Genomic DNA, 10790 nt, shown 5'->3' with positions numbered 1-10790 from the left:
CGTTTTGAAAAAAATATCTTCACCATAAAAATGCCAAAATTGGCAGAGTTCAACATTGGTGTCATCTGTCATGTGCAGCGATTTGCTTCGGAGAATAACGAGAGAGGGAAAGTTGTCATTGCCTACGATCTCTCTTGATTTTTGACCTGTCAAAAGGAAAGAAAAGCGACCTTCGCTAAAGTTGCTTCATCGTGACGAGCAGCCCGGACAGCAATTAGGGCAATCAATCAGTCCATTTCTTTCCCTCTCCCTCCAGCAGCTCGGCTCTCTCTGGTCTCTGCCCGCCATGGCGGCCAAGCTGACCCAGGAGCAGGCGGACGAGTGCAAGGAGGTGTTCGACCTGTTCGACGGCGACAAGGACGGCCGCATCGCCGCCGGCGAGCTGGTCACGGCGCTCCGCTCGCTGGGCCAGAACGTGGACGAGGCCGAGGCGCGGGGCTTCCTCGAGGACGCCGGCGCGGGCGGCGCCGGCGCCGTCGCCATCGACCTCCCCACGTTCCTGGCCGTGGCCGCGCGCAAGGCCAACGCCGGCGTATCGGCCAAGGGACTGGCCCAGTGCCTCGACGCGTTCGACGACGACGGGAGCGGCGTCATCCCCGCGGAGCAGCTGCGGCAGGTGATGCTCACCCACGGCGACCGGCTCACGGAGGAGGAGGCCGACGAGCTGGTCCGCAAGGCCGACCCCCGCGGCGAGGGCCGCGTCCAGTGCAAGGAGCTCGTCAAGGTGCTCATGAACAACAAGTGATCGGCGAGCTTCTCTGATCTGATGCGTCGATCGATCGGCCGATCTGGGGACCGGTGAAGTGTTGTCCTCCGGTGAGGAAATGGTGCCATGTTTCTTGATTTGGTGATGTACTCCTACTGGTTTTGCTGTAATATTGGATTGGATGCGAATGCTCTGCATACGCGAAGTCCTGGCTGCAATATGTATGCTGCGTTTGTTTCGTTGTATGTATGTATTGTATGCATACACAAATTGCTTTAACGACGATTTTGCACATGTATCAAAGACATTGCCAGCGCAAATCCGGTGCGCTGCTTCCTTGGTTTGGTTAGTGAAATCGGTAGGATTTGAAAATGGATATTTTTCGCACCCGGCCGTTTCAATTTACTTAGCATGTTTTTTTTACGGATTTACTTTGCATATTAGTATTGTGTCTTAAGTTGAACTACATAAATTTTAAAACAAAGTATAGAAAAAATCATCGACATCTATAATACCAAATCAACACTATTGGATTCATCATTGAATACATTTTCACATCATATATATGTTTGTTACTGTACCACACATAAAGAAAGAGGTAATACTACATGCATACATGATGGGTGAATGGACGGATGCATCATATAGTTAACAAGAGTGGGGAAGTATCTTCCATGGTGAACCTCACTTCATTCATTTTCTTTGAAAATTACGAACTTCATTTGGCAGGCCTTCGTTGGAGGGGGTACCTCATATCGAGGCTAGACTAGAAGTGGTGAATCACCGGCTTCTTCATCAGCCGGTGAATGTGCAGGGTACGTGTTGGAGCTAGTTGGTCCCCCCCCCCCATTTGCTCCGGAAGGGATGGTGGGGTTTGAAGTGGACAATGAAAGTAGCAGTTGCATCAAGAAATCACTCACTCTTCCGATGTGTGGACGGCGCACACACATGAGCCCGATCTCCAACACACTTTTGAGTCCCCCGTCAAATTGGCCCCTCAGCCCTTTGTCAGCTGCATCGAGAATTGTATTGTTCGCTTGACATTTCAGGACCTTCTCAATAAGGTTGTTCTTCTCATTAGTCTGTATGGTTGGTTTTTCACCGCTGACAATCTCGAGCAACATCACGCCTAAGCTGTAGACGTCGGATTGCCTGCATGCCTTTCCGGTCTCAATATATGCCGGGCCGATGTATGATCGACTCCCAATTATATTCATCCTTGTGCGTGAGGTTTGGGTATGGTTGACTTGTGTCACCAGCCCAAAGTCAGACAGTTTGGCATTGAAGTCCGTGTCTAGCATTACATTTCCTGGCTTGATATCTCTATGCACAATGCACTTGGGACATTCAGTATGGAGTATGCAAGGCCGGAGGCAATTATGTTAGAGCGTGGACTCGCTTCCCACTTGGATTGCACGATCGTTGCACGATCGTCTCTCACCACGTCCTGCCGCGGTTGCGCCCGGCTCCCCTATTTATGTACTCCTCTCTGTATTCTGTAAGGACACTCAACAATCAAGCACTTTACAGCGTGGACTCGCTTCCCACTTGGATTGCACGATCGTTGCACGATCGTCTCTCCCCACGTCCTGCCGCGGTTGCACCCGGTCCCCTATTTATGTACTCCTCTCTGTATTCTGTAAGGACACTGAACAATCAAGCACTTTACATGGTATCAGATATCCGATCCATCCCTCCCCTCCCACGATCGCCATGACGAATCTGAAGGAAATATGCCCTAGAGGCAATAATAAAGTTATTATTTATTTCCTTATATCATGATAAATGTTTATTATTCATGCTAGAATTGTATTAACCGGAAACATAATACATGTGTGAATACATAGACAAACAGAGTATCACTAGTACGCCTCTACTAGACTAGCTCGTTAATCAAAGATGGTTATGTTTCCTAACCATGGACAAAGAGTTGTTATTTGATTAACGGGATCACATCATTAGGTGAATGATCTGATTGACATGACCCGTTCCATTAGCTTAGCACCCGATCGTTTAGTATGTTGCTATTGTTTTCTTCATGACTTATACATGTTCCTATGACTATGAGATTATGCAACTCCCGTTTGCCGGAGGAACACTTTGTGTGCTACCAAACGTCACAACGTAACTGGGTGATTATAAAGGTGCTCTACAGGTGTCTCCAAAGGTACATGTTGGGTTGGCGTATTTCGAGATTAGGATTTGTCACTCTGATTGTCGGAGAGGTATCTCTGGGCCCTCTCGGTAATGCACATCACATAAGCCTTGCAAGCATTGCAACTAATGAGTTAGTTGTGACATGATGTATTACGGAACGAGTAAAGAGACTTGCCGGTAACGAGATTGAACTAGGTATTGAGATACCGACGATCGAATCTCGGGCAAGTAACATACCGATGACAAAGGGAACAACGTATGTTGTTATGCGGTCTGACCGATAAAAGATCTTCGTAGAATATGTAGGAGCCAATATGAGCATCCTAGGTTCCGCTATTGGTTATTGAATGGAGACATGTCTCGGTCATGTCTACATTGTTCTCGAACCCGTAGGGTCTGCACGCTTAAGGTTTAGATGACAGTTATATTATGAGTTTATGCATTTTGATGTACCAAAGTTTGTTCAGAGTCCTGGATGTGATCACGGACATAACGAGGAGTCTCGAAATGGTCGAGACATAAAGATTGATATATTGGAAGCCTATATTTGGATATCGAAGTGTTCCGGGTGAAATCGGGATTTTACCGGAGTACCGGGAGGTTACCGGAACCCCCCGGGAGGTATATGGGCCTTAGTGGGCCTTAGTGGAAGAGAGGAGAGGTGGCCAGGGCTGGGCCGTGCGCCCCTCCCCCCGAATAGGACAAGGAGAGGGGGCCGGCGCCCCCCTTCCTTCTCTCTCTCCTCTTTCCCCCCTCCTGAATCCTATTCCAACTAGGAAAGGGGGGTGGGGAATCCTACTCCCGGAGGGAGTAGGACTCCTCCTGGCGCGCCCTCTCCTGGCCGGCCGCACCCCCCCTTTGATCCTTTATATACGGAGGCAGGGAGCACCCCTAGAGACACAAGTTGATCTTCGTGATCGTTCCTTAGCCGTGTGCGGTGCCCCCCTCCATCATATTCCACCTCGGTCATATTGTAGCGGTGCTTAGGCGAAGCCCTGCGACGGTTGAACATCAAGATCGTCACCATGCCGTCGTGCTGACGGAACTCTTCCCCGACACTTTGCTGGATCGGAGTCCGGGGATCGTCATCGAGTTGAACGTGTGCTAGAATTCGGAGGTGCCGTAGTTTCGGTGCTTGATCGGTCGGGCCGTGAAGACGTACGACTACATCAACCACGTTGTGCTAACGCTTCCGTTGTCGATCTACAAGGGTACGTAGATCACACTCTCCCCTCTCGTTGCTATGCATCACCATGATCTTGCGTGTGCGTAGGAATTTTTTTGAAATTACTACGTAACCCAACAGTGGCATCCGAGCCTAGGTTTTATGTGTTGATGTTATATGCACGAGTAGAACACAAGTGAGTTGTGGGTGATATAAGTCATACTGCTTACCAGCATGTCATACTTTGGTTCAGCGGTATTGTTAGATGAAGCGGCCCGGACCGACATTACGCGTACGCTTACGCGAGACTGGTTCTACCGCCGTGCTTTGCACACAGGTGGCTGGCGGGTGTCAGTTTCTCCAACTTTAGTTGAACCGAGTGTGGCTACGCCCGGTCCTTGCGAAGGTTAAAACATCACCAACTTGACAAACTATCGTTGTGGTTTTGATGCATAGGTAAGATTGGTTCTTTCTTAAGCCCGTAGCAGCCACGTAAAACTTGCAACAAACAAAGTAGAGGACGTCTAACTTGTTTTTGCAGGGCATGTTGTGATGTGATATGGTCAAGACATGATGCTTAAATTTTATTGTATGAGATGATCATGTTTTGTAACCAAGTTATCGGCAACTGGCAGAAGCCATATGGTTGTCGCTTTATTGTATGCAATGCAATCGCGCTGTAATGCTTTACTTTATCACTAAGCGGTAGCGATAGTCGTGGAAGCATAAGATTGGCAAGACGACAACGATGCTACGATGGTGATCAAGGTGTCGCGCCGGTGACGATGGTGATCACGACGGTGCTTCGAAGATGGAGATCACAAGCACAAGATGATGATGGCCATATCATATCATTTATATTGATTGCATGTGATGTTTATCTTTTATGCATCTTATCTTGCTTTGATTGACGGTAGCATTATAAGATGATCTCTCACTAATTATCAAGAAGTGTTCTCCCTGAGTATGCACCGTTGCAAAAGTTCTTCGTGCTGAGACACCACGTGATGATCGGGTGTGATAGGCTCTACGTTCAAATACAACGGGTGCAAAACAGTTGCACACGCGGAATACTCAGGTTATACTTGACGAGCCAAGCATATACAGATATGGCCTCGGAACACGGAGACCGAAAGGTCGAGCGTGAATCATATAGTAGATATGATCAACATAGTGATGTTCACCAATGAAACTACTCCATCTCACGTGATGATCGGACATGGTTTAGTTGATTTGGATCACGTGATCACTTAGAGGATTAGAGGGATTTCTATCTAAGTGGGAGTTCTTAAGTAATATGATTAATTGAACTTAAATTTATCATGAACTTAGTCCCGGTAGTATTTTGCAAATCATGTTGTAGATCAATAGCTCGCATTGTTGCTTTCCTGTGTTTATTTTGATATGTTCCTAGAGAAAATTGTGTTGAAATATGTTAGTAGCAATGATGCGGATTGGATCCGTGATCCGAGGTTTATCCTCATTGCTACACAGAAAAATTATGTCCTTGATGCACCGCTAGGTGACAGACCTATTGCAGGAGCAGATGCAGACGTTATGAACGTTTGGCTAGCTCAATATGATGACTACTTAATAGTTTAGTGCACCATGCTTAACGGCTTAGAATCGGGACTTCAAAAGACGTTTTGAACGTCATGGACCATATGAGATGTTCCAGGAGTTGAAGTTAATATTTCAAGCAAATACCCGAGTTGAGAGATATGAAGTCTCCAACAAGTTCTATAGCCAAAAGATGGAGGAGAATCGCTCAACTAGTGAGCGTGTGCTCAGACTGTCTGGGTACTACAATCGCTTGAATCAAGTGGGAGTTAATCTTCCAGATAAGATAGTGATTGACAGAATTCTCTAGTCACCATCACCAAGTTAGTAGAACTTCGTGATGAACTATAGTATGCAAGGGATGACGAAAACGACTCCCGAGCTTTTCATGATGATGAAATCGATGAAGGTAGAAATCAAGAAAGAGCATCAAGTGTTGATGGTAGACAAGACCACTAGTTTCAATAAAAGGGCAAAGGGAAGAAGGGGAACTTCAAGAAGAACGACAAGCAAGTTACTGCTCAAGTGAAGAAGCCCAAGTATGGTCCTAAGCCTGAGACTAAGTGCTTCTACTCCAAAGGGACTGGTCACTGGACGCGGAACTGCCCCAAGTATTTGGCGGATAAGAAGGATGGCAAAGTGAACAAAGGTATATTTGATATACAGATTATTAATGTGTATTTTACTAGTGTTCGTAGCAACCCCTCGGTATTTGATACTGGTTCAGTTGCTAAGAGTAGTAACTCGAAACGGGAGTTGCAGAATGAACAGAAACTAGTTAAGGGTGAAGTGACGATGTGTGTTGGAAGTAGTTCCAAGATTGATATGATCATCATCGCACACTCCCTATACTTTCGGGATTAGTGTTGAACCTAAATAAGTGTTATTTGGTGTTTGCGTTGAGCATGAATATGATTTGATCATGTTTATTGCAATACGGTTATTCATTTAAGTTAGAGAATAATTGTTGTTCTGTTTACATGAATAAAACCTTATATGGTTACACACCCAATGAAAATGGTTCATTGGATCTCGATCATAGTGATACACATATTCATAATATTGAAGACAAAAGATGCAAAGTTAATAATGATAGTGCAACTTATTTGTGGCACTGCCGTTTAGGTCATATTGGTGTAAAGCGCATGAAGAAACTCCATGCTGATGGGATTTTGGAATCACTTGATGCTTGCGAACCATGTCTTATGGGCAAGATGACTAAGACCCCGTTCTCCGGAACAATGGAGCAAGCAACTGACTTATTGGAAATAATACATACTGATGTATGTGATCCGATGAGTGTTGAGGCTCGCGGCAGGTATCGTTATTTTCTGACCTTCACAGATAATTTGAGCAGATGTGAGTATATCTACTTGATGAAACATAAGTCTAAAACATTTGAAAAGTTCAATGAATTTCAGAGTGAAGTGGAAAATCATCGTAACAAGAAAAATAAAGTTTCTACGATCTGATCGTGGAGAAGAGTATTTGAATTACGAGTTTGGTCTTCAGTTAAAACAGTGTGAAATAGTTTCACTACTCACGCCACCTGGAACACCACAGTGTAATGGGTGTGTTCGAACATCGTAATCGTACTTTATTTGATATGGTGCGATCTATGATGTCTCTTACAGATTTACCGCTATTGTTTGGGGTTATGCATTAGAGACAGCTACATTCACGTTAAATAGGGCACCATCTAAATCCGTTTGAGATGACACGTATGAACTATGGTTTAGCAAGAAACCTAAGCTGTCGTTTCTTAAAGTTTGAGGTTTCAATGCTTATGTGAAAAAGTTTCAACTTGATAAGCTCAAACCTAAATCGGAGAAGTGCGTCTTCATAGGATATCCAAAGGAAACTATTGGATACACCTTCTATCACAGATCCGAAGGCAAGACTTTTGTTGCTAAATTCGGAAACTTTCTAGAGAAGGAGTTTCTCTCGAAAGAAGTGAGTGGGAGGAAAGTAGAAAACTTGATAAGGTAATTGTACCTTCTCCCTTATTGGAAAGTAGTTCATCATAGAAATATGTTCTTGTGACTACTACACCAATTAGCGAGGAAGCTAATGATGATGATCATGTAAGTTCAGATCAAGTTACTACCAAATCTCGTAGGTAAACCAGAGTGAGATCCGCACCAGAGTGGTATGGTAATCCTGTTCTGGAAGTCATGTTACTAGACCATGACGAACTTGCGAACTATGAGGAAGTGATGATGAGCCCAGATTCCGTGAAATGGTTTGAGGCCATGAAATCTGAGATATGATCCATGTATGAGAACAAAGTATGGACTTTGATGGATTTGCCCGATGATCGGCAAGCCATAGAAAATAAATGGATCTTCAAGAGGAAGACGAACGCTGATAGTAGTGTTACTATCTACAAAGCTAGACTTGTCGAAAAAGGTTTTTGACAAAGTTCAAGGTGTTGATTACGATGAAATTTTCTCACTCGTAGCGATACTTAAGTCTGTCCAAATCATGTTAGTAATTGCCGCATTTTTATGAAATCTGGCAAATGGATAAACAAAACTACATTCCTTGATGGATTTAAAGAAGAGTTGTATATGATGCAATCAGAAGGTTTTGTCAATCTAAAGGTGCTAACAAAATATGCAAGCTCCAGCGATCCATCTATGGACTGGTGCAAGCATCTCGGAGTTGGAATATACGTTTTGATAAGTTGATCAAAGCATATAGTTTTATACAGACTTGCGGTGAAGCCTGTATTTACAAGAAAGTGAGTGGGAGCACTACATCATTTCTGATAAGCATATGTGAATGACATATTGTTGATCGGAAATAATGTAGAATTATTCTGCAAAGCATAAAGGAGTGTTTTTAAAGAAGTTTTTCAAAGAAAGACCTCGGTGAAGCTGCTTACATATTAATCATCAAAATCTATAGAGATAGATCAAGACGCTTGATAAGTTTTTTAATGAATACATACCTTGACAATATTTTGAAGTAGTTCAAAAATGAAACAGTCAAAGAAAGAGTTCTTGGCTATGCTACAAGGTATGAAATTGAGTAAGACTCAAAGCCCGACCACGGCAGAAGATAGAAAGAGAATGAAAGTCATTCCCTATGCCTCAGCCATAGGTTCTATAAAGTATGCCATGATGTGTACCAGATCTATTGTATACCCTACACTGTGTTAAGCAAGGGAGTACAATAGTGATCTAAGAGTAAATCACTGGACATTGGTCAAAATTATCCTTAGTGGAATAAGGAAATATTTCTCGATTATGGAGGTGACAAAAGGTTCATCGTAAAAAGTTACATCGATACAAGTTTTGACACAGATCTGGATGACTCTAAGTCTCGATCTAGATACATATTGAAAGTGGGAACAATTAGCTAGAGTAGCTCCGTGCAGAGCATTGTAGACATAGAATTCGCAAAATACTTACGGATCCGTATGTGACAGACCCGTTGACTAAAATTATCTCACAAGCAAAACATGATCACACCTTAGTACTCTTTGGGTGTTAATCACATAAATGATATGAACTAGATTATTGACTCTAGTAAACCCTTTGGGTATAGGTCACATGACGATGTGAACTATGGGTGTTAATCACATGGTGATATGAACTCTTAGTGTTGAATCACATGGCGATGTGAACTAGATTATTGACTCTAGTGCAAGTGGGAGACTGAAGGAAATATGCCCTAGAGGCAATAATAAAGTTATTATTTATTTCCTTATATCATGATAAATGTTTATTATTCATGCTAGAATTGTATTAACCGGAAACATAATACATGTGTGAATACATAGACAAACAGAGTGTCACTAGTACGCCTCTACTAGACTAGCTCGTTAATCAAAGATGGTTATGTTTCCTAACCATGGACAAAGAGTTGTTATTTGATTAACGGGATCACATCATTAGGTGAATGATGTGATTGACATGACCCGTTCCATTAGCTTAGCACCCGATCGTTTAGTATGTTGCTATTGCTTTCTTCAGTTCCATTAGCTTAGCACCCGATCGTTTAGTATGTTGCTATTGCTTTCTTCATGACTTATACATGTTCCTATGACTATGAGATTATGCAACTCCCGTTTGCCGGAGGAACACTTTGTGTGCTACCAAACGTCACAACGTAACTGGGTGATTATAAAGGTGCTCTACAGGTGTCTCCAAAGGTACATGTTGGGTTGGCGTATTTCGAGATTAGGATTTGTCACTCCGATTGTTGGAGAGGTATCTCTGGGCCCTCTCGGTAATGCACATCACATAAGCCTTGCAAGCATTGCAACTAATGGGTTAGTTGTGAGATGATGTATTACGGAACGAGTAAAGAGACTTGCCGGTAACGAGATGAACTAGGTATTGGATACCGATGATCGAATCCCGGGCAAGTAACATACCGATGACAAAGGGAACAACGTATGTTGTTATGCGGTCTGACCGATAAAGATCTTCGTAAAATATGTAGGAGCCAATATGGGCATCCAGGTCCCGCTATTGGTTATTGACCGGAGACATGTCTCGGTCATGTCTACATTGTTCTCGAACCGTAGGGTCCGCACCACGCTTAAGGTTTCGATGACAGTTATATTATGAGTTTATGCATTTTGATGTACCGAAGTTTGTTAGGAGTCCCGGATGTGATCACGGACATGACGAGGAGTCTCGAAATGGTCGAGACATAAAGATTGATATATTGGAAGCCTATATTTGGATATCGGAAGTGTTCCGGGTGAAATCAGGATTTTACCGGAGTACCGGGAGGTTACCGGAACCCCCCGGGAGGTATATGGGCCTTAGTGGGCCTTAGTGGAAGAGAGGAGAGGTGGCCAGGGCTGGGCCGTGCGCCCCTCCCCCCTAGTCCGAATAGGACAAGGAGAGGGTGCCGGCGCCCCCCTTCCTTCTCTCTCTCCTCTTTCCCCCTCCTGAATCCTATTCCAACTAGGAAAGGGGGGTGGGGAATCCTACTCCCGGAGGGAGTAGGACTCCTCCTGGCGCGCCCTCTCCTGGCCGGCCGCACCCCCCCTTTGATCCTTTATATACGGAGGCAGGGAGCACCCCTAGAGACACAAGTTGATCTTCGTGATCGTTCCTTAGCCGTGTGCGGTGCCCCCCTTCACCATATTCCACCTCGGTCATATTGTAGCGGTGCTTAGGCGAAGCCCTGCGACGGTTGAACATCAAGATCGTCACCACGCCGTCGTGCTGACAGAACTCT

General features: G+C 44.4%; 1 protein-coding gene across 1 annotated transcript; it reads left to right on the top strand.

Annotated features, from left to right (window-relative positions):
* Positions 1–130: 130 nt before the first annotated feature.
* LOC125522353 (probable calcium-binding protein CML9) lies at positions 131–1082 on the top strand. Its single transcript, XM_048687418.1, has one exon. The coding sequence runs from the start codon at positions 287–289 to the stop codon at positions 743–745; it is 459 nt and encodes a 152-aa protein (XP_048543375.1). The 5' UTR covers positions 131–286; the 3' UTR covers positions 746–1082.
* The last annotated feature ends 9708 nt before the right edge of the window (positions 1083–10790 follow it).

The sequence above is a fragment of the Triticum urartu genome, chromosome 1 (genome assembly GCF_003073215.2).
Source record: "Triticum urartu cultivar G1812 chromosome 1, Tu2.1, whole genome shotgun sequence".
In the NCBI taxonomy this organism is placed as follows: domain Eukaryota; kingdom Viridiplantae; phylum Streptophyta; class Magnoliopsida; order Poales; family Poaceae; genus Triticum; species Triticum urartu.
This window is presented reverse-complemented; position numbering and strand designations above follow the sequence as displayed.

Coding starts and splice junctions, on each gene's coding strand:
- LOC125522353 (XM_048687418.1), top strand. CDS start 287: ATGGCGGCCAAGCTGACCCAGGAGCAGGCGGACGAGTGCAAGGAGGTG.